This window comes from Sminthopsis crassicaudata, chromosome 1 (assembly GCF_048593235.1).
Source record: "Sminthopsis crassicaudata isolate SCR6 chromosome 1, ASM4859323v1, whole genome shotgun sequence".
NCBI classification, from domain to species: Eukaryota; Metazoa; Chordata; class Mammalia; order Dasyuromorphia; family Dasyuridae; genus Sminthopsis; species Sminthopsis crassicaudata.
This window is the reverse complement of record NC_133617.1, coordinates 669080859-669102820: the sequence shown is the minus strand read 5'-3', so window position 1 is coordinate 669102820 and position 21962 is coordinate 669080859. Positions and strand designations below refer to the sequence as shown.

Here is a 21962-nt window from a genome sequence, read left to right as displayed (position 1 = left end):
CCCGCCGAGCTCACGGGTTCTATGAGGACTTTCCCCCTAGAAGTCTAGGTGGGCCCTTGGAGTACTGGGAAGTCGCTGCAGGCCTGGCTGGTCCTGATGACGCCTCTGAGCTTCAGCGCTCAAAGCTAGATGCTGGAGGGTTGGTTTTTAGAAGCTGGTGAGAGGTAAACGCGCTAGAATGCACCGCGGAGTCACCGGCCAGGGCCCCTTACAAGGAGAGGACAGGGGATGTGGCCAAAGTCACGGAGGGGAAGACTGCCCCGGGTTTTCTCCTACCCGGCTTCCCTTTCACTGTTAAACGAGAAAAAAAAAAAAAAGCCCTACTGTTGGGTCAAATATGAATCTTTGGGAAAGAAAAGTCGGAGCCGGATGTGAGCAGCCTTTCCCGAGCCCCATGACCCCCTACCTACAGGGGGTTCCTCCCACACTCTCTTAAGGGGGAAAGTTCCGTATTCTGGCAAAGGGGGCGGGGTCTTCGAACGAGTCGCAGGTTTTCCCCGCCTCGGTACCACTGGGAACTTCCCGGACTCTTGACACCCCCGAGAACCAACAGCTTGATCCCTACTTTGGAGATTAATAAATCTATGAGGCGGGGTCTGCGCCTGGGGCTGCAGAAGCAGTTCTCGCGTGGGCTAACCCACTCTTCGAGCAGGCTCCCGAGCTTAAGGCACCCTTTTGCCACGTGCTCGGCCGCCAGGTCTGGCTCAGGGAACCTGGCCGCCACGTGGCCGTCCCCGCGCTCGCTCCGTTTCCGGCCACGCCCGAGACTCCGGCTTCCGTTTCCGCCCTTTACTTTCCGGTCTCCATGGCGACCGGGCGCTTCGGGGTCGGAGAAACTTTGGGGGCCCTTAACGCCGCCCTGAAGCCCCAGCCGCTCTCTGCCAGCTCCGGCGGTTCCGTGTGGTTCAAAGAGAACAGCGCCCGGAACCTGCGCAGCCGCGACTTCCTAGCGCCCCGCGGCGCTCTGCGGGCCCTGTTCGGGGACGGGCAGGTAGGGCCCAGCGGGCGGAGAGTGGCCGCACCCCGGCCCTAGCGCCTTCCTCCCATCCCCGGGGTTCGAATGCCCAGCTTGGGGCACACGCACGTGACGTTGCCCCTTTGCCTAGGGCTGAGCTGGAAGCAGCCGTGTAACCTCCAACCGGAGGCTGCGGGGAAGGAGGGGGAAAGGAGGCGAATGGGCCCCCTCCCGGGGAGGAGGGATGCCCCAGCTCAGGAGCGGGTCATGTGATCCTCCAGGTCACTAGCTCAGCTCCTCATCCCTCCCCTTCATCTTCCCAGGTGCCAAAAGACATCCTCGAGGGGGTCGCTGCTCTAGAGGGCCCGGGTGTGCCTCCCATCCAGAAATGCACGCAGACCCAGGCCGGCCTGGCCCTGCAGCTGGAGAGGCCCACCGTCTTTGAACAGGTGCTGAGCTCCCTGCAGGGCTACGTGGCTCCCCAGCCGGCCTCGTCGGCCTCGGAGCGCAGCGTCATCCTGGACTGCGTGTCCCTGCAGGGCGCCAGGGGCCCCGACGCCTTAAGCCTGAGCCAGCTGAGAGCCGTCCTGGTGGCCGACCACCTGGCCCAGGCCCTGCGGACACAGGGGTGAGTCAGAGCCAGCGCGGCTGGCGGGAAACGGCAGGTTATCAAAGCGAAAGGAAGGTTTGCAGGCATTTCACCCCGGGAAGCCTTGCGCCCCAGCCCAATCCCGCCATAATTTCTACCGGGACGCTGGCGGGGAGGAGGCGGACGCGCCTCATTGTTGTGTGTAGTCCCTGTGGTGTGCAAGTCCGTCCCGGGTGGAGACGATGCAGGCCGGTCCTTCTGAGTTAGAGCGCTCGCGCCAGAAGAACGGCTGACTGCTAGCTAGCTCAGAGCTATTCTAGCAAAAGTGGGGAGAGGCGCATCATCAGGACGCTGAATCAAGAAACTTTACTGGGGCCCAAAGAGGATGTGAGCCGTGGTGGTGGGCGTGAGAACTTCTGCAAATGAAGTTATGGAAACCCTTGTGCGTGAATATAATTGTCAATGCACAAGCCGGTATACAAGTTATGAATGAGATTCTTTAGTTCTAATGGAGAAAAAAGAAAAGACTTAAAGAAAAGACTAGAAAATAGCCTTGTTCTTCAAGACGGAGGGAGGAGTCAACTCTTGGTCACCGGTGTCAGTGTGGGTAGATCCCACTGAGCTCCCTTTTCCTAACTGGGATGCTATCTGTCCCCTAACGTTATAGGGCTGCGTAAACTGCAAAACCGCAAGCAGTTATGAACCATTGTTAATAAAGACTTTTTTAAAAAGGCACATCTTTAAATACCTGTAATTCACTTAAGCTGTGGGCTTAGCCACTTTTTGTAATTTGGAGAAAGCTTTTTGGATGTAGGAATGAAAGAAAAGCAGGAGGCCATTCTGAGGGCTCAAACTCTAGTGACTGGGTGGTTAGTGGAGTCCATAGAGAAGTCTGCAGGAAGGACAGGTCTAAGTATTTGTAGTGCAAAATACTTCAGTTTAGGACATGTTGAATGTAAAGGCCCCAAGAACATGGGTTCTTGAAGTTTAAGAAGGTCGGACCATTGGCTGTTTTTGGCGTTGATGCAGTAGGTTTAGGGTTCTTGTTTGCTCTCCAGGGTGACGGTTTACCAGGTTCCAGCTGTACAGGACCCTGGGCTTAGGGATTTCCTGAAGCAGCTAAAAGTCAACTGGCCATCAGCTTCCAAGTCATCCTCAGCCCCAGAATCCACTGTAGCATTGAAGGAAGTTCTTAGAGATCATGCTGCTGCCCCAACCGAAGACTTACCTCCCGGAGTGGTATGCAAAGTATCCTTGAAAGAGTTTTTGGAGCAGCAGCCAGACCTGGAAGGCTTTGACCCCAACTTGGACATCTGTTTAGGTAAAAGCTAAGAAGTCACCTTTGGGGAGGGATGGCCCTCAGCTCTCCTCCTTTGGTTCAGACTCTGCCAAGGGAGAATGCCAATTCATAGTTAAAGAGAAACGCCAGTCTTGGGCTCCTCCCACCTCTCCTTTCTTCCTTCTTCTGTAGTAACTGAGGATCAGCTGGGAGCCTTGATGGAGCTCCAAGAGGCTGCCCAGCACTGCTCTAGTAATCTCCCTTTGAGTCACAGCAAGGTATGTAAAATCTCTCTTTCCCCATCATCTCTCTTTTTGTTATCCCTTGAATTGATCTGGGTTAAGTCAGCCAGTCAAAAGACACTTATTTTTCTTTCATTTTATTAAATAGAAGCTTTATTGATGTCTTTTGTTCTTACAATATTTTTTTTCAATAGTATTTTTCTAAAAACATGTAAAAATAGTTTTCAGCATTCATTTTTGTAAAATTTTTGTTCTAAATTTTTCTCTTTCCTCTTGTCTCCCTCCTTCCCAAGACAATAAATACTCTGATATGGGTTAAATATGTGCAGTCCCTTTAAACATATTTCCATATTTGTTATGCTGCGCCCAAAAAAATAGATGAAAATGGGAAAAAAAAAAAAAAAACATGAGAAAGAAAACGGTTAAAATACTATGCTTCAATTCATATTCAGTCTCCATAATTTTTTCTCTGGATACAGATGGCACTTTCCGTCCCAAGTCTATTGGAATTGCCTTGAATTATTGACTTATTGAGAAGAGCCAAGTCCATCACAGCTGATCATCACCTAATTTTGTTGTTACTATGTACAATGTTTTCTTGGCTCTATTCACTTTACTCAACATCAGTTCATATAGGTCTTTCCAGGCCTTTCTGAAATCATCTTGCTGGTCATTTCTTTTAGCATGCTAATGTTCTATTACATTATTCTACCATAACTTATTTAGTTGTTTTATAGCTGATGAGTATCCACTCATTTTCCAATTCCTTGACATTACAAAAAGAACTTCTGTGAATATTTTTGCACATGTGGGTCCCTTTTCCTCCTTTAACATCTCTTTGGAATACAGGCCCAGTAGAGACACTGCTGGATCAAAAGATATGAACAGTTTGATAGCCCTTTGAGCATAGTTCCAAATTGCTCTCCAGAATGGCTAGATGTATTCACAACTCCACCAACAATGCATCAGTGTCCCAGTCTTCCCACATCCCCTCCAACATTCTTCATTATTTTTTCCTGTTATCTTAGCCAACCTGAGAGGTTGCTACCACAGGGTTGTCGTAATTTGCATTTCTACAAGAGACATTTATTAAGCACCTACTGTATGGCAGCAATTATGCTAAGCAGACAAGCCCAGCAGTGATGCTGACTGCTCTGAAATGGGGACTGGCAAACTAAAAAGAGCCTTGGACTCTGTCAAGCTGTATCACTTTTTAGCTGTGTGACCATGAATAAACCATTGAATCTGGTGGTCCCTTGGTTTCTCCTTCTACAAAATGGGGGTTCCAATACTTGCGCTGCCTCCCGCAGGCTGAGTCTTCGGTGGGAGGCCCAGTCTGTTCCGTGGTGCATGTGGTGAGCTGTGAGGAAGCATTCCAGCAGCAGAAGGTGGACCTGCTCTGGAGACTGGTGGATGTCAGTGCCCCTTCCAGGCAGGTTAGTAACGGATCAGTGAAAGCCCGTCATTTCCTTGACCACCTGAGAACTCATAGGCTTCCCTTTCCACCCTTTGCCAACCAGCACACACTAATCTTTGCATGGATGGATGTGTTTTGCTGCCTTCTCAGGTTATGACTTGCTGCCTCCTCCTTCCTGCTCCTCTATCACAGCCATGTATCCCTTCTGTGCATTCAGCTCTTAAACCCCAAGGGGCTGGGCCTGAGGAGGAGTAATTGCCTTTTTGTATGGAACCTTGAGTGGGCCACAAGTGGCCCATATCTCACCAGTGACGCACACAGTTATTAGCCATTGCTGTTTTACTGGGCTCTCTCGTATCATGGAGGATTCAGAAATTTCCCAGTTTCTGTCTCTTTGCTATAACATCACAACCCACCAAAATTAGACAAGAGAATTATAAACATCTGTGTTAGGCTGAGAACAAGGCAGAGTGTGATGAAATGTTAAGTATTTTGGTTTGTGAACTGGGGTCATCACTGTCTCAACTGAAGATCTAAGCCTAGGAGGCGCAGCAGGGGCGAAGGCATTCTGGGGAAGGGGGTGTCCGGGGTGCTGGACAGAGCCTGGAGAAGCTAGTCTGGTTGACAAGTGGCAAGTGCTTTAGGAGAGGGAACATGTAAGCGGGTTGGTGAGGGTTTGGAAGGCCAAGTCTTGTGTCTGTGTGAAAAATGAGGAGTGCCAGAAGCTGTGCAAAGCCATGCCCTGGGAGCCTGCCTGGCGCCTGCCTGGGCCTTGTCTGCAGCGTTTTCCTGCTTAGAGCTCAAGCTCTGAGACGTGGGAGCTGTCTGTCTTTGTTGGCTTCCATGCCTTTCCCTCAGCACAGTACATGGCACCTAGGGGGCTCTTCCTAAGTGTTGTCATTTGTTACTCACAGATAAATTGTGGGTAGGATGATGATCAGACCCATAGCAGGGAGCAGGATGGGGAGAGCAGCAGCTGGGTTGAGGCTGTGATGGAGGAAGCGGGCAGCCGCTGGGACTGTGACCACCTGGAGGCTCGTGGCCTCTACCTGGAAGCCCAGCAGTTAGGGTGGGGGAAGAGCTCTCCTCAGGCCAGTCTGGGGACTTTACCATCTATCTCCCCCTCTTTCAGAAGCACCTTGTCTGTGGACCAGTGAAAGTTGTGGGTTCCCCTACCCCACTGAGTGCTCCCCAGTACTACAGGTGAGGAGGCTGCTCTGGATCACGTTCTGGAGGTGACATCCTGGGATGGGACGATTGGAGTGGGGCTGGAAAGCCAGCCGGCTCGTCCCCGGGGTAAGGAGGCCTTCCCTGGGGGGCTTTGGCCAGAGGGGCCGCTGCATCTCATTTTCACCTGGGCTGTTTTTGGCAGGCTCCGGCAGGCCCAGATGCGGGAGGCCTCTGTGCTGAAGTATGGAGTTGACTTTGTTCAGGGTAATGCTTTGTGGGTGTGGGAGCCAGAGGCCCCGGGGGATCACCCTCCTCCCTGAGGCTCCTGGCTCTGCCCCTGATAGAAGATGGCGGGTGGGGACTGGCTGGGCCTCTCCTGTTTCTTAGCAGTGTCTCAATTAGTGATCTGGGAATTACGGGAGGGAGACCCAGTACAAAATCTCTTCTCTGTTGGGTTGTGGAATGCATTGTCCTTTTTTCCTCCAAAATTTGTTTTGTTATGTTTTGTTTGTTGTACCCCTTGCTGAGCTGAGAAAGGGAAAAGGGATTAGAGATAACAGAGAGCACTGTAAGGAGGAGGGAGGGAGCTGATCATTTTTCTTAGACTGATGTGCCTGTCTTGGATTTTGCCCCATACATAGATGAGACCTGGAATGAAATAATTGGGGCTCTTACTTCTGCTGCAATCAAATTTGAAATGTTAAGTACAGCCCATCGAAGTCAGGTGAGACCTGGCTGGCCTGCAGCTGTGGGCAAGGGATGAGACCCTGGGAGGCCACAACGGAGAAAGGATACCTGGGATGCTATGGGCCAGGCTTTCCCCCTTACAGCCCAAAATGGAGAGCAGAACTTAAGAGTGGATCAGCATAATGCCGTTCCTTCATGATAGGGAAATTATGCCTTTGAAAGGTTCTGGGACGGGGTGAAAGGGAAAGTTGAGGAAGAACTGCCCGTATGCTTAGTGTTCTTGGCTGAATGGGGAAGAAGCTGTGATGTAGGAAAAATAAGATAAGAATCTGAAATAAGTCTGAGAATCAAAGGGGAGACTCTAGATATGGCGCAGCCAGTTCTGTCACTGAGCAAGTCATTTCTCTAGGTCTGAATTTTCTCCTTGATAAAATAAGGGCATTGGACTAGGTAATCTCTTTTTCAGCTTCAAACAATTGATTCTAAACATGGCTTCTGCCACAGAGGGGAGGTGGGGCTGACTCCAGATACAAGAACTCTTGGGGTTCAGGGACTGTCATGTTGCTGACAGATGGCCTTGGACCTGGAGGACACCAGCATCTCTACCAAAGGTACCAAGAGTGGAGCTTTTGTCATGTACAACTGTGCCCGCCTTGCCACACTCTTTGATGGCTACCAGCGGGGTGTGGAGCAAGGTAAGCTATGGGGGACAGGGACGTCGGTCAGATGCCCGCAAGGACAGAAGCAATCAGGAGCCTTGTTCTTCTATACTTGAACTTGATGGTTTTGAAGCTGCTCTAAGCATCCTACTTCTCTGGATGGCCAAGGGCGTTTGGCCACTTTCTGAGAGCTTTCTCATTTTTAGGTTTATATCCTGCTTTTCCTGATGTGTCTGAGCTGGATTTCTCCTTGTTACGTGAAGAGGTGAGTGACCAGGACAAGGAGGGGATTGGGATAGTTGGGAAAGTCCCTGTTTGCAGAGCAAATATATGCTTATTAGAAAGACAAAGACATGGAACTCTTGGATAAACCTGCCTGAAGCCTCCTTTATTCACTCTTAAAAGGCTCTTCACACTTTCCCCCACACTAATGATCTAGTTACCCCAACTAAACTTTGGTCTGTTAAATCAAACTAAGCTTTCTGCCAGTCCTGGAACCCAAGGGTGAGTAAGGCCGATCAGAGGAACAAGGCCAGACCAGATGAAGGTGTGTCTCCAGTAAGTGCATTTCTCTGTACAGGGGGAATGGCTTCTGCTTTTCAATGGCATCATCCCCTTTCCAGAGGTGCTCAGCCAGTCAGCCCAGCTCCAAGTCAAGAGCCCTGGAATCCGGATAACAGCCAACACAGAGGCGGTACGGCTCCATGCCCGTCGTGGGGCAGGGGGGGGTGTGTGTCAGGGTGGGGCAAGTCCTCTCTGAGCCAGCTTGGTCGGGAGGCACAGATGCACAGATGGCCCCCTCTCTGCCAGAGAACAGGCCTTCCGGAAGATTAATAAAACATTCCTCCACCTCTCCACCCAGACCGACACAAGAGGTAGTTTGGTTCTCAGGAGCAGTTTTAAGTTTTGCTTGGTACCCAAAGAGGCCATGAATGGAGGATCAAAGGGCTACTTTCTGATGTGGAAGTGATTCCTGCTAACCCATTTGGTGTGGTTCTGAATAATCAAGTCTGTTTTTGCCAGAAAGAAAGGGCAGCCGAGGATGGGGCTCTCAGGCTGGGCATTGGGGCTCAAGAATGAAGGTGGAATGTGATTTAGGTTACATAGAAGCATAAAGTTCTTGATAGACAAAAGAATTTGACAAAAATCGATTTTCTCTCCTACTCCTGGCTCCCCCTGGGAAAATCCTATATCCAAGGATTTCCTTTGTAAGGGAGGTGCAAGGTGAGCCTCCTGCTTTCAGGTCTCACTCTTACCTCTATGTCTTGGTGAACCTGAGGGATATTCTCTTCCCTAGGTGTGCAAGTTCCTGGTGCATCTGAGCATGGACTTCAGCTCTTACTATAACAGAGTACACATCCTTGGGGTGAGTTCTCTTCTGACCTCCTCTAGGGCCATGACAGCTGGAGAGGCTCATTGGGGGGGGTGCTGTCTGGGGGGTGGCAAGAGGGAGAGTGCTGTGGTGATCTGCCCTGATATGTGCGGAATGGCTTCCTTTCCCTGCAGGAACCACAACCTCACCTGTTTGGCCAGATGTTTGCTCGGCTACAATTGATGCATGCTGTTCGGGAGGTTTTTCACAGTGCCCTGGCCACCCTGCATCTTCCCCCACTCAGTCAGATCTGAGGGAACGATTTTCTCCTCTTCCAAGGGCCTTCCCGATGTGCCATTCACTGCTTACCCCTAGGGCACTGGACTCTCCATACCCTGCTTCCATGGTCTCAGGGCATTTTTGTAAAGGGGAGCAAGGTGGGTGCTTGGTTGTGGTGACTTGCTGCCTACCTTTCCTTGGTTAAAATGGTGTATTTTGGCCAAAATTATCTCCCACCATTATAGCCTCCAGCAATCTCTGGGTGGCCTACTCCATCTGCTGGGCCACACTCAGCAGTCACTACTGTTCCCTAAGATAATTTATCATTTCTCTTACTAACAAGCAAAGAGAAACTCTTCTAGTACTATCAGGGCCCAGAAAGCCCCTGGACTGTTGGCAGAAGTTGGCAGCAAACATTTCTATCTAAAATAAAATGCTTTTGTTGGTTATCAGGAGGAGGGCACCTTGGGTTTCTGCTCAGGAGGAACAATAGCCAAGTTGAAACTTTTAAACAACTTCTGAATCCATTCTTTCGCCTCCTGCCCCAATTTCATCAAGCAAAGGCATGAGCATTGCAGGGGGGTGGAGTGGGGTGGTGGTGAACCCTCCACTTGTGCTGCGGTACAGCCCCCACATTGTCCTGCTGCTTGCTGGCAAAGCACACAGTCAGGCAGTAGTAGCTCAGACCACAAAAATGCAGTGAGACACAAGTAGTAATCCAGTTTAATAAGCATTTATTAAAACACATACTCAAGCCAATGTACTAGGTCCTAGGATTACATGTACTCTAGTATGAAGAGACTGGCCAAGGCTGGGCCTTCCTTTGGGATTTGCTGATTTAACAATGCATACGGATTTTCACTGAGGAGCCCATTAATCGCTGCTGCCAACGGCCACCCCTACCCCTTGACCTTTGTCATTTCCCAACTCAACTGTGTGATTGATCAGTGCCAACAGAGTAACTACTAAATGGACACTGATTGGGGGAGGTTGGGAGGTAGACACATCTCCTCTACATTGGCTCTTCTGGAACAGCAGCAAGCTGAGGCTCCTCAAAAACATCCAGGAGCAGTTTTCTAAGTAGGAGCCAATGAACCCACAGCACTTCTGCATGATTGTGACCCCTGAACTTACTGCAGGTCTGACCTTTGGTCCCTGACCCCAGGGCTCCCTAGTCCTGAGTGTCTTGAGAGCAGAGTGATGTTATAGGGTTCATCATGTGTGACAGCAGTCTGTTACACTCGGAGGAGAAAGGGGTCGAGGAAGTGACACCGCTAACCCATCTGGTGTGGTTCTGAGTAACCAAATCTGGTTTTGCCAGAAAGAAGGGGCAACTGAGGATGGGGAAGCTCAGGCTGGGCGCCAAGTGAAGGTGGGATGTGATTATCTTGTAAGCTGCCTTCCCAGAGAGGTGAGTTCTGTGGAAGAAACAAATACAGAGAAACTTTTTAGAAAACAAGTCATTTAGCCTCAGCAGGCCCCCCTGCTCTGAGAACACTTCTATATCAGGCATCAGCACATAACCTGAGGCAACTAAATTTATTTGCCTTGGAATTCTGCTGCTCTTGGGCCAAAATGGAACAGTGCATTTAGGGTTTCTGCTTTCCAGTCTTTATGGGACCTGCCTTGCTTTCATTTCTACCCCCGCCCCCCTCTATACTAGAGCCAGAGTAATCTTTTTACATGTACTATGATTACTTCTCTGCTCAGGAACTTCTGTGGCCCTCCAATGCTTTACTCACTGATTCTGCTATTGAAGGCTATTCACAACCCAGTTCCAACATACCTGACCAGACTAAACTCCTACTAGCCTCTTTCAGAATTCCACTTAAAATGGACTAGAGCATTACAACAAGTACCTTCAAATGATTTGCTGTCACCACCATCACCTTCAAGTAAAATTTCTCAGACACTAAGGACACTGTACATTGACATACAAGCCCTGCTCCCACGCCCACAATTCTTATAGCACTTTGCCCACATCTCTGTCCTTATTTCACTTTCTCCTGTATATCTGAATAGATCAGAAGCTCTCAGAGCAGAGCCTGTATATACAAGTGTACCAAACCCCAGGCACAGGGTATAAATGAACAAATGAAACTGAGCTGAAGTGAATGTATGTGGAGAGCTGGAACTGCAAATCAAGTTGCATGAACCAAAAGGAATTCCATATTAACCTTTGCCCTTAAAGAGGACAACACCTCTTTTTTCTACCACCACTCCTCCCTCTTCCCCCCCCCTCCCAAAAAAAAGACTGGAGCTGTGATCATTAGTGAAGCATGGTGCTGCTGGGGTTTTTTTGAACACACTCAGATTGGCTTGCTGCTTCTACATGTGGGGACGTCATTCAGACCATCAATTAAAAAATAAGCCCTTACTACATGTAGGGTGCTGGAGATCTAAATACAAAGACAGAATGAAGCAATAACTGCTTTAAACAGGATTTGATAATATGGGGGAAATGAGTATAATAAAAAAATATAACAATACAAACATGTGGAGCAATTAAGCAAAAAAATAGAGTGGTGTTGGGTAATGGATGTGAAATCAATAAAGGCTTCAAAGAACAAGAGGGATCCTAAAAGGCAAATGTAAGGAGGGGGTACATTCAAGGCAAAGGATATAGCCACTGCAAAAGCTGATGGGAAATGGAGTGTTGTGAATGAGTAAAAGAAAGCCTGTTTGTCAGGATCACAGGTGTGAGAGGGGAGTAATATTCAATGAGGGTGGAAAGACAGGTTGGGCTAGGCTACTGTGCAGGGTTTAAAAGCTTTTAAAAAGAATTTAAATTTTATTCTCGAGAACAGATCTGTGAATATGTTTGATATTTTGATAACTATTTCAGTATAACTTTTTGTAACCCTATGCATTGTATTTTATGACTTTAGAAACATTCTAAGAAGGGGCACATGACATAACAAGAGGTTTAAAACTATTGATTTTAGAGAAAACAGGAAGGTACCAGTGATGGAAGAATTGAAAAATCACCTGGTCATTTCTGTATTTAAGGAAAATGACTTTGCCTTCAGTGCATGTACCAAGGTAGCAAAAGCCCTGAAGCAGGGAGGAGACCAATGAGAAGTCACTTGCAATGATCATCTGAGCCTCAGTAAAGAGGACAGCTATGTGAATGGAGGGAAAAGGTCAATGGTAGAGATGTGCCAACACACTGGATATGAGGAGGGACACGATACCAACTATGGACCTGGGAGATTAGAAAAAAGGCAGTTCCTTGGACTGAAGACAGAATGCTAGACGAGGGGAATTGAGGGAATTGAGTGTGAGGTGTCTCTGGGACATGTGATTTGCAATATTCCACAGACTATTAGTGATGGTGGACTGGGAAGAGACTGGAGCTACAGTGATGGTGGACTGGGAAGAGACTGGAGCTATAGATAAAGAGATTGGGAGGTCATGGGTACTGAGATGAGAGTTAAAATTTATGGAAGCTGATGAGGGTCCCCAGAACAGAGCAGAGTGAGAGCCGGACCCCTGACAGATCCCATAGTTAGGGATGTGAGGTGGACCTCAAGTCAGCAAAGGAGCCTGGAGAGGGGCAGTCACTCAGGAGGTGACCCACGAGAGCCCAGGCAACAAGTCAAGAAGGATAAAGACTGAGAAAACACAACCAATTAAGAACTCTCTCCAGAGAGAACAGTGTGAGATGCTGAAAGTCAGAACACAAAGGGCTGAAGACAGAATCAAGAGACTCAAAAGCACAGAAAGCTCTCTGACTACAAGAACTGATCTATAAAAGAAGGAACCCCAAGGTTTAAGCCACCCACACAAAGGGCAAAGAAAAGGCTGCATTAAAGCAAGAAAAGTGGGAAAGCAGTAGGAGAGAAGGATCCCAACTGCAAGGCAAATTGAAGGTCACAGCAATGGCAATCTTGTACCCAAGGTAATGGAAGGGGAACAGGACAGTGACAGGACTGATGCCAAATAAATGCCAATCTTGCTCCCTCTGCTACAAAATGAGAGCCGTGCTTTTTAGACTCCCCAGTTCACTAATTGCTTGGGGAAAATCCTTAGACACAAAGTATTACAGAAACATGAACCTCTTTTCTGAAATATAGCTCTGTGATTCAGAAAACTTTCTCACCGAGTAAAACACCTTCATTCCTCCTTCCTCAGAAGAAATCAAAACGCCCTCTTCCTAAGCATCCTGTCCCCCAGGGCTACCCAACCTGTGCCTGGAGAGGCTGGAATGCTACAGAGCTCCTCCCAGATCATGCACATTAATGGTTCCTGTCTCAGATGCCCAGAAGCCTCAGGATCAGAGGAAGATACTGTTTACTACCCTGGCAGCCATGAAGGATATGTCCTCTCAGAGCCACTCTTTCTTACCTTGGGTTCCAACATCCTCAAAGTCCTTTGTTCTCTCTGTGAAATAAGGTTTCTCAGGTGACTGGGCCACTTATAGCTTCTTCTTTTTTTTTTTTTTTTCTGAGGCTGGGGTTAAGTGACTTGCCCAGGGTCACACAGCTAGGAAGTGTTAAGTGTCTGAGACCAGATTTGAACTTGGGTCCTCCTGAATTCAAGGCTGGTGCTCTATCCACTGTGCCACCTAGCTGCCCCTACTTATAGCTTCTTTATTCCTTCACTGAAGGGGATCAAGTGTTTGATTTGTTGCCAGGGATAGGGACAGAACCAGGGCTGGGATTACCAGGGACAAAGCTTTCTTCATGAAGCTCGGCCCTAGACTGGGTTTCTTCTTGGCTGTTCTCAGGGCACCATTCACCCTACCCACTGGACAATCTCTAAGCCCTGTCCAGAGAGGACGCAGCGATAGCTCTGACACGATCTGCTGGTCCAGCAATCCATTTCAGCCACATCAGCCACATGGCAGACTCTGCTGCTCACAAAAGCCAGGCCAGTAGAACCTAAGCTCCAGAATGTAAGGCGCTGGTCAACAGAGGCAGAGACCAGGAGGTCCGGTCTCAGGACTCTCAATCCGGTCACATGGGCGGCATGAGCTGAAACCACAGAAAACTTCTGCACCACATGTACGTGGGTCTCTGGAGTGAACTTCCTGTCCTCTTGTGATGGGCCCTGTGGAATCAAGGGCATTTTAACAGCAACCAGACAGACGTGGATAGAGCCATCATCACTGCCACTGGCCACAAGATACTGCCCCGTGCGCGTCTCCCTGATGTGAAGACTGTTCACTCCACAGCTGTGCGCCTGGACGGTCAGGCAGGGGCGTCCCAGATCTAGAAAGCAAAAGCTAGTCAAAGACGAAGCCATCTCATCAGGAAAGGAGAGCAAGCTTGAAGCAAGATGCTCTCAGGGAGGTTGGTGGGGCCAGACTCACCACAAGGGGGTTGCATTCTCCCTGGCGACTCTAGGACCTCAGGTGCACGATCTAAGATGGCAGTGATGTCCCAGAAAGCAATGCTCCCATCCGTGGCAGCGCTACACAGGACCACACCTCTACGAAGGGGAAAGTTTCAGAAACTGCTGGTTAAAGGGCATCCAGCTGCCCACTCTGAGGCCTGCCAGGGTGTCAGGAAGGGAACTGGTCTTTTTACCCACCATTTTTAGCCCAAGTTTTTCTGGCTAAGTTTCATGAGCCAAGGCAAGGAAGCCCAGTAGGGTTTCCTAGAGCTACTGCTGTTCTTGTCTGGCCCAAATCCTGTCCAACCAGAAACAGAACTTTCAGACCCAGCTGAGTGCACTGATGACTCCCACACAGGTACATGTCTGCAGGCCTCCAAGTTCAGGGGTCCTTCCAAACCTTCTCTCCCTCTCAGGCCTGTATCTGTCTTTGTTGGATAATGATGCTTCCAGCAGGCTAAGAGACTCTGGCTGGTTGAGCCAAATGCTCAGGATGTTGTATGGCACAGGTTGCTAAAGCAATTTCCTACAAGGCCCAGGCCCAACTCACCTTGTTCCAGTTCCTGCCTCGTATGTCAATGTCTGGATCTTTAGGACACAGCGCTGATGGTAAAAGGACTCTGCGAAGAGCTGTGCTTTCCGAGCTAATTCATCCACCAGAAAGAGCCTCGCAAAAAAGAACAAGAGGAAAGCAAGATCATATAGTCATCTCCCAGTGAAGTGGCAACTTCCCTGTGCACTTAGGCGTCTGGCACAGTGAGCTTCTGATACTTCACTTGGCTGGGTGACCACAGGCAGGCACTGAATCTTGCCACCCCTATAACATCACTTGCCAGGGTTTTACTCTTTCCTTCTCATGTTTTGCCAAGTATGATGTGACGCTGTTATGAATTATCCCCATTGGGCAGTATGGAGAAACTAGTCTCCATGTATTTTACACCTGCCTAAATCATGACCTACATGCAGAGAATTGAGAACAAACTGTGACTGCAGTATGGTCTCATCCAAGAGCGTGCAGGACCAGACTCTGAAAGATCTGTCATTTATATGGCTCGCTCTTTCTTTCCCTGTCCTTGTTTTCACCTCTGCCTCCATCTTCCCTCATGTTCCCACAAAGAACAAAAAAACGAACTTGCTACTCACCTGACAGAGCCATCGCTGCAGGCTGCAGCCAGAACAAGGCCAGGTCTCTGCTGTGGACTGGTCACCACCACAATGGACATGTACCTGAGATTAGAGACAGAGCTGACTAATCTTGGTGAAGGAATAATCAGCACCCAAAGGCTGTGAAGGGACTCGAGCTACGCTAAATTCCTCTTTTGTTAGTAAGGTACAGCAGTAGTTTTAGTGTGACTCAACAGGGCAGCAATCCAGCTCAGACACATTAGCCCTCTGGTTGCCGCTCAAAAATAACTGTTAAATGTTAGATCTGTTTCCCCTCTATCCAAATTTATCTCCTAAAGTTAGTGACTCTCCTCACAAGATCAAGGGTTCCCAGGGAGGGATCCCTGTGGATATACTTCTCTCATTCTCCAGGCTACTTTCTGTTTCCTGACAATTGCCAAACCCTGTTGATTTTATAATTTTACTTCTTAATCTCTCATTCATCCCTCCTCTTCTCCCTTTCCCTCCCACTGCCACCTTCCTAGCTAACATCCTCACTACCTTAAGCATACACCTTTAGACATTAGTAATGAATTTTCTTTTTCCATTATCTTCCTTTTCAAACAAACCTTTCACCCTCCCATAAGCAGAAAAACTACCCTTGTTTCATAGGGAAAAAAAGCCTCTGGCCCTCCATTTAGAATTTATCACCTTCTCCATGAAGCTTTCCCCACCCTTGCCATCCTCTGAGCTCCCAGAGCACAGTGATCAACACCAATGGAGACTACAACATTTTACTGTTTACTAGTGTTAAGCATCCACATCTTTTCTCCTCTTTTATCCCCTTCCCCATCTCCACCCAGACCCCGAGGCTAGGGCCATTGCACAGTAGGTGATGAACAAATAGAAAACCTGATTAGACCAGGGCTTCCTCCAAAAGACCAAGGGCCAGCTTTCCACCATCAGACAGAAGAAAGAGAGCCCAGGCCTTTTCCTTACTGCTAGTAACCCTGCTTCCTCTCAAGCTTCCCATGTGTAAGTCAATATAGGTTATAAATGTCACCTGGTTTCAGGGTCCATCTTGATAACCTTGTGCTTGTTCTTCTGGCGGTCCCAGTGCTCATCTAAGCGGTGAGAGACCAGATGGGTAAGTTGGCAGGCGAGCCCTGCCTGGGTGCTGGGGTCTGGAGTGACCAGCAGTTGGTAGCACTGCATCTCAGCCCTACTGCCAGCAGAGAAAAGGAGAGTTTGGAGTCTTGTCTGAGGCTCTCCCCTATCAGGATGAGGCCCACCCAGTGCCAGGGTGCGCACGCTGGAGATGTGGTTATTGATGGTAGCAAGCAAAAAGGCGCCAGAGGAAGCGGCTCCAAAAGCCAAGATGTTCACAGTTGTGTCTTCACTACTTGTGACCAGGATGTCAATCGTGCGGCCTCCTTCCTGCGTCCGCACGGCCCCAACGTACCTGACACAGGTGAGCTCCCGGCCATGCAGGGACTCCTTCAGGACTGCTGGGCAGCAGCTGCGCTCCTCGTGGACCTCATACACCAGGACGTCCCCAGCCTTGATGTAGGCGAAGACCATAGTATCCGGAGAGTGGGCATAGCCCCAGGAGCGGTGGCCTCCGCCGCAGGGCACTACGTGCAGCTTCTCATGAGTGCTTGGGCTCCAGACCACAAAGTCAGTGGAATGGAACCCAAGGACCAGGAGGTTTCCATCAGGAGAGAAGCTGAGCCCAGCCAGCCAGTCCAGGCCTTTGCAAGGTTTGCGTTTCCACAGCGGCCGGAGCCGCCGGCCCTGCACACACAGCTGCTGGAAGGAGCCATCCCTGCCCGTGCTGTAGATGTAACCCCTATGGAAGGTCACTGAGGTGACTCCTTGCTTCCCATGAATGCCAAACAGAAGGTCAATTGGGGCACCTTCCCCGGACGCCCCCCGATCCTCGTCACTGTCGGCACTGCTGCTGCTCTCCCGGTCTCCTCGTTCTTCCCCACTCGGCTCAGCGGCAGCCTCTCCACAAGGAAACAAGAGCAAAGAGCCCCGGCGGTCACCACACACGAGCAAGTCCCCCTGGGGTAAGAAGGTGAGGCAGGTGTGCCACCTGTGCTTGCAGAGGGGAAGGACGTAGCGCCATCGCTCCTCCACCTTGTTCAGCCTCCCTGAAGGACCCAGAGAGATGTCCAGCCACAAGATGACACCCTCCGGGCCAGAAGCAAAAAGGGCGCAGCACAGAGCATCCCTTCCTGCATCCTGGGGCTGGCGTGGGACCCAGCTCAGATTATGAACTTTCCCCTTATACAGCTTCAGGTCCCTTGCCTCTTGAGGGTAGCCGAGGGAGAATATTTTAACGTGACCCTCCAGGTTTCCCAGGGCACACACCACACCGCCACCAGGGAGCTCAACAGCCGTCAGCAAACTGTAGGACTGGTAGCTGATATCATCCAAGATGAACTTCCACTGTTTAACTGTCAAGTCATAAAGATAAACGGCTCCAAGATCAGTCATCACAAGAAGCCAGGAAGGACTGACTAAAGTCAAGGCTTTTGGAGATCCCTTCTTTGTGAACGAGCTAAAGTCCAGCGGTAAGAGACTGTTGTCCAGAAGCCTCTTCCCTTTAAGGGGCCAAAGCCTAATGCCCGAGTCAGCTCCGCCTGTGACCACCCAGGCCTGTGTCTTGTGGATGGCCACAGCCCTGATGCTCCGACCTTTGTGTCCTTTAAAGTTCTGAACGATTTCACCCACGTAGTTCCATACAATGCAAGCTGAATCCTCTCCAATGCTAATGATAGAGTTGTCCAGGAGCTTGACAGACCACACCCTGGACTGGTGACCATAACACACCAGGACACACTGGACTAAGTTGTGAGGGCTCCTCAGGTCTCCCACCCTCCAGACCCGGACGCTCCGGTCGTCGGAGGCTGAGGCTAGAAGGCCTTTGTTCTCCAGGTAGCAGATGCTAAAGATGACCCCAGCGTGCCCACTTATTCTTCTTTCTACTCCGACTCTTCTTTTCTCACTGGTGCTATCAGCTGGGTGCCAAATCACCAGCTGATTAAAGACAGTACCAGCCACCAGCACCAGCTCCTGCCAGTCCTTCCCTACCAAGCAAGCCGAATAGATCATACACACCTCATCACAGTGTACCTCCTGCAAGGCCTGCTGATGGAGGTGGTCATAAAGGACCACTGAGTTATGTCCCAGGGCCAGGGCCAGGGCAGGAGAGGCTTTTCCAGGAACCTGGATCCAGTGAAGATCCCAGATCCAGTCGTGAAGCTCACAAAGCTGGGACAGCCATGTCAGCTTCACTGCCTCCTCTCCCCAGCTCAATGTCAGCACACGGAGGCCTTTGCTTCCAAAGATAGCCAAGGTCGTCTCTGACGCCTGCGCAGATGCTGGGCTCTGAAGTTCCCTGATACCATGGATGTAATAATGATGGAGGACACTTGGCACAAATTGGGTTACTACAAGCTGCCCACCAGTTTTCAAACAATAGATTAGCAGGTTGGGCCCTTCACCTGGATAGCAAAATAACAAAATAAAGTCAAGATTATCAACATGTACATTCTGAAGATGAAGTCCCTATAAATGTGACTTAAGAAATTTAGGGCTCATCAAGCCCTCCTACAGAATTATAGATTAAGAGTCAGAAAGAATGTCAGTCATCCAGCCATCTCCTCATTTTATAGAAACCCTGAGTCAGATGGCTTTGCCCAGGGTCACAAAGGTAAGTAAAGCAGCAAGTGACTTGAGAGTTTAACAGCTGCTCCTGTGTCTCCAAATCCACCATTCCCCACTGCTGCCTCGTGCCTGGATGACTTCCACCACCTGCATCCTTCATGCTTATTCATGTGCTTCTGAACAGAGCTGAAAGAAAATCACAAAACTATGCTGATGAGGCCCACTACAAAGTCACAAAGTTCTCTAATCTTAATGGGCTCCTCCACACCAAGTAAGACAATCCTATTACTATTCCAAGAAACCTTCTCCCCTCCCCCCCCAAAACAGACATTCACATAAATTTATTTCTCTTCTCCTTTCCTCATATTCTTATCCCTCCACCATAAACGAAGACATCTCCATTTATTCCGGCCTCAGGTGAAGGGTGGTCCTTCCCTCCTTGTGAATGGTCCCCACATCATTCCCAGTCATCCTCAAGCTTTCCATGCTGCTTGCACTTGTGGCCACATCTCCTTCATCTTGATCCAATTATCCCCTCTTTCATTTTACATGCTTTCTTATCTGGGAGAAATTTGGGAAAGGAGCTTACAGTCAGTGCTCCTATTCTCTCTTCTGTAAAAATGACTTCTGGCCTCATCAACTGCCTTCTTTATAGTTGCTAATGATCTCTTGAATACCAAATTTAAAAGCCGTTTCTCAGCTGCCAAAATGATTCATCTAACCACATCACCTCACAATCAATAAAGCATTTTTAAGCATCTACTGTGTGCCAGGCAGGACATAAAAAAGATCAAAAGATAGATCCTATCTTTAAGGAGCTCACAATTGAATGGCCTCTTTGCTCAATGAATCTCAATTCATCCCTATTCCCACCAGGATCAAAAAATAAACTCCAAACATCATTCAAATCTCTCTAAAATCTGGACCCTACTTCCCCCCTTTGATACTCAGCTACATTGGTCTACTTGTAGTTCTAGATTACTGCACCCTGGATCTTTGTGCCTTTACATTCACTGGTTTTCTCCACACTTGGAAGATTCTAAATCTCACCTTTCTACTCTTCCAGGAGGCTTGTGGGAAACTGCTTATTTTACATGTACCTAGTAAGTTATGCACAATCTTCTTTAAAATGTAAACCCCTTTAAGACAGTGACTGGTTTTTTTGCCTTTCTTTGCATTCCTAGGATTTGACAAGATACATAAATGCTTGATGATTAACTATTTGACTGGTCTGGCTATCTCTAATTTGTTCCACTAACCTATTTACTTCTGTAGGTGTGTAGAATCAATTTAAATAATCTTTATAAATAACTAAAATCAATCATGTGTGAAAGGATGGGAAATTATTAAAATTAAATTGGAGAAATGAAAATCAAAAAGATGAAACCCACAAGGATATCAAAGAATTATCGGGGGTGGAAGTTTTAGATTTGAACAGGAGCCTTATAGACTTTGCCCTCCCCCCCTTAGGGTTATCTTCCCCCCAAAAGAACACAAGAATGTAAGCTCCTTGGGGGCAGGGACTGGCTACATGAGGAGGGGGAGTTTGCCTCTTGGATAAGGAAGGATGGGGAAAGACTCACAGGACAGAACCAAAGGAAGAAAGGCTCTGGTCACATGGTGCTTAAGCTTGGGTGTAGTGTCTACTTGTAAGGGAGAAAGGTACCGGGAAAGGATCCGGAAGGATGGACCAGGGCTAACTAAACCCCAAAAGGCTTGCCCTGGCCTCTGTAAGGGAGTTCCCATCTAACAAACGAGGTACAGCCATGTTTGCAAGAATGTAAAATAACTGTTTCCTGCATCGTCAGTCAGTCAGTGGAGTTCTCGGTGAGATATTTCATTTCTTATATTCATCAACTTTTTCTCCCAACTTTAGCCAAACGGTTGCTAGAGGCCCCGCATAGCCCCGTCCCTGGCAGCTACGATGCCACATTTTTGGAGCCAAGGACATTAGAGAGGCAAGACGATGCCCTGGTGACTGGGGCGTATTAAGCATTCGGTGAGGACGAGGGGGCGCTGGGACCGCGGGGTAGCCTCAGCAGGTGAGAGCCCAGGACGCCGGCCCGGGGGCTCCTGAAGGCTGGGCGGGGCCTGGGGTAGCTGGGTCTGTTCTCGCAGCTCGCACGGAGCATGCGGGTTTCCGGCTGGATGGGCCGCATTTACATTTTACTCAGGAAATCTATGCAGGTAGAGCGGCTTGTTTCGGCCGCTCTACGCGGTTTACCTCCCCCGCTTCCCCGGCCCGCACCGCCCCCCCCAAGCCGGCTGTCAGGTTCGGGTACACGGAGAGAACACCAGATTTGCGCTCACAACCACCGGCTCCGCCGCTTCCTGAGTGCGACTCACTGAGTGCAAGTCACTGCTCTCCTCTAGCCTCCTCCAGCAAAAGTACGAGACCCCGAGGCTCTGGGCGCTCCTCACCCCGGGCCACGGCTCTGCTGGGGACCCCAGACGCCTCCCGCCGCTGGAAGCCCAGGAGCCTCAGAGGAGGGGACTGACTCGCGCAAGGTCACACTCAGGCCGCTGGCAATTCGGTCTGTTACCTGACTCCGGGTAAAAGCTGCCTCAGTTTCCCGTCCTGCAGAGCCGCTCCGGAGCCCGATCCTAGCCTGACTCCGGGGGGCCTGCCCCGCTGCCGCCTTCTCTGCTCCCAGGCCCATCTACGATCGGCGGCTACAGCCCCGTGGGACAAAGGGTCCGCACCAGCGGGGAAACGAGTGGGCCGAGGACACTGAGGCCGGGATCCGCCGCCCGGCAGATAAGGAGTCGCGCTCCGCCTCTCCCAGGCCCGCGCGCCCACAGGCCCCGCCAGACACAGGCCGAGGGCGAGGGGCCTCGCACGTCTCCGGAGCCCCTTACCTGCCACGACTCGGTCCCCTACACACTCCAGGGCGGTGATGGGCGCCAGTAGCAGCAGGGAGTCCGCCTTCCCTCTGGGAGAGCCCATGGCCGGCACGCAGAGGGCCCGAGGCACACGCACGCAGGTTCCTGACGGGCGCCCGACTCGCGCGCAGAAGCCCAAAGCGGCACCGCAGCCAATGAGCGGTCTGTCGCGGACCGGCGTCCCGACCTACTCCTTCCGAAGTCGGTAATCATTGGCCAGTTTCATTTCAAGACCACCCCTCCGTCCTACCAAGAAACCAATGGGCTGTTCCCCATGACCCACGTGATTCGAAACCCGTCCTTGTCTGCTCCAGGTCCCTTCCGGAACTAAGCCGCACCGCGGAGCGCCGTGACCTTTGCCCCGAAAGTACCAC

At 50.0% G+C, this 21962-nt stretch overlaps 2 protein-coding genes across 4 annotated transcripts; one reads left to right on the top strand and one right to left on the bottom strand.

Moving 5' to 3' along the window:
• Window positions 1-757: 757 nt before the first annotated feature.
• Window positions 758-9101, top strand: DALRD3 (DALR anticodon binding domain containing 3). 2 transcript variants are annotated; one of them, XM_074283232.1, is made up of 13 exons: window positions 758-991; window positions 1279-1583; window positions 2603-2865; window positions 3016-3101; window positions 4376-4501; window positions 5615-5685; window positions 5855-5916; window positions 6294-6376; window positions 6911-7034; window positions 7205-7263; window positions 7579-7692; window positions 8296-8364; window positions 8505-9101. In XM_074283232.1, exons 1-13 carry the CDS (start codon window positions 806-808, stop codon window positions 8622-8624), a joined length of 1668 nt encoding a protein of 555 aa, XP_074139333.1. In that variant the 5' UTR covers window positions 758-805; the 3' UTR covers window positions 8625-9101. The 2 variants fall into 2 exon arrangements, 1 of the variants encoding a protein (XP_074139333.1); XR_012484888.1 differs by having other exon boundaries at window positions 763-991; window positions 6294-6400; window positions 6867-7034.
• Window positions 9102-9306: 205 nt separating this feature from the next.
• Window positions 9307-21785, bottom strand: WDR6 (WD repeat domain 6). 2 transcript variants are annotated; one of them, XM_074283230.1, is made up of 8 exons: window positions 21565-21785; window positions 16493-18542; window positions 16094-16252; window positions 15070-15153; window positions 14477-14593; window positions 13904-14022; window positions 12937-13802; window positions 9307-10007 (listed from the first exon to the last, which is right to left on the bottom strand). In XM_074283230.1, exons 1-7 carry the CDS (start codon window positions 21650-21652, stop codon window positions 13327-13329), a joined length of 3093 nt encoding a protein of 1030 aa, XP_074139331.1. In that variant the 5' UTR covers window positions 21653-21785; the 3' UTR covers window positions 9307-10007; window positions 12937-13326. The 2 variants fall into 2 exon arrangements, with proteins under 2 accessions (XP_074139331.1, XP_074139330.1); XM_074283229.1 differs by having other exon boundaries at window positions 16094-18542.
• Between the last annotated feature and the right edge of the window lie 177 nt (window positions 21786-21962).

Coding starts and splice junctions, on each gene's coding strand:
- DALRD3 (XM_074283232.1), top strand. CDS start 806: ATGGCGACCGGGCGCTTCGGGGTCGGAGAAACTTTGGGGGCCCTTAAC. Junction 2,866..3,015: donor CAACTTGGACATCTGTTTAG/GTAAAAGCTAAG, acceptor CTTCTTCTGTAG/TAACTGAGGATCAGCTGGGA. Junction 5,917..6,293: donor TGGAGTTGACTTTGTTCAGG/GTAATGCTTTGT, acceptor CCCCATACATAG/ATGAGACCTGGAATGAAATA.
- WDR6 (XM_074283229.1), bottom strand. CDS start 21,652: ATGGGCTCTCCCAGAGGGAAGGCGGACTCCCTGCTGCTACTGGCGCCC. Junction 15,154..16,093: donor AAGATGGACCCTGAAACCAG/GTGACATTTATA, acceptor CTCTAATCTCAG/GTACATGTCCATTGTGGTGG. Junction 14,594..15,069: donor TGCAGCGATGGCTCTGTCAG/GTGAGTAGCAAG, acceptor CTTTTTTGCGAG/GCTCTTTCTGGTGGATGAAT.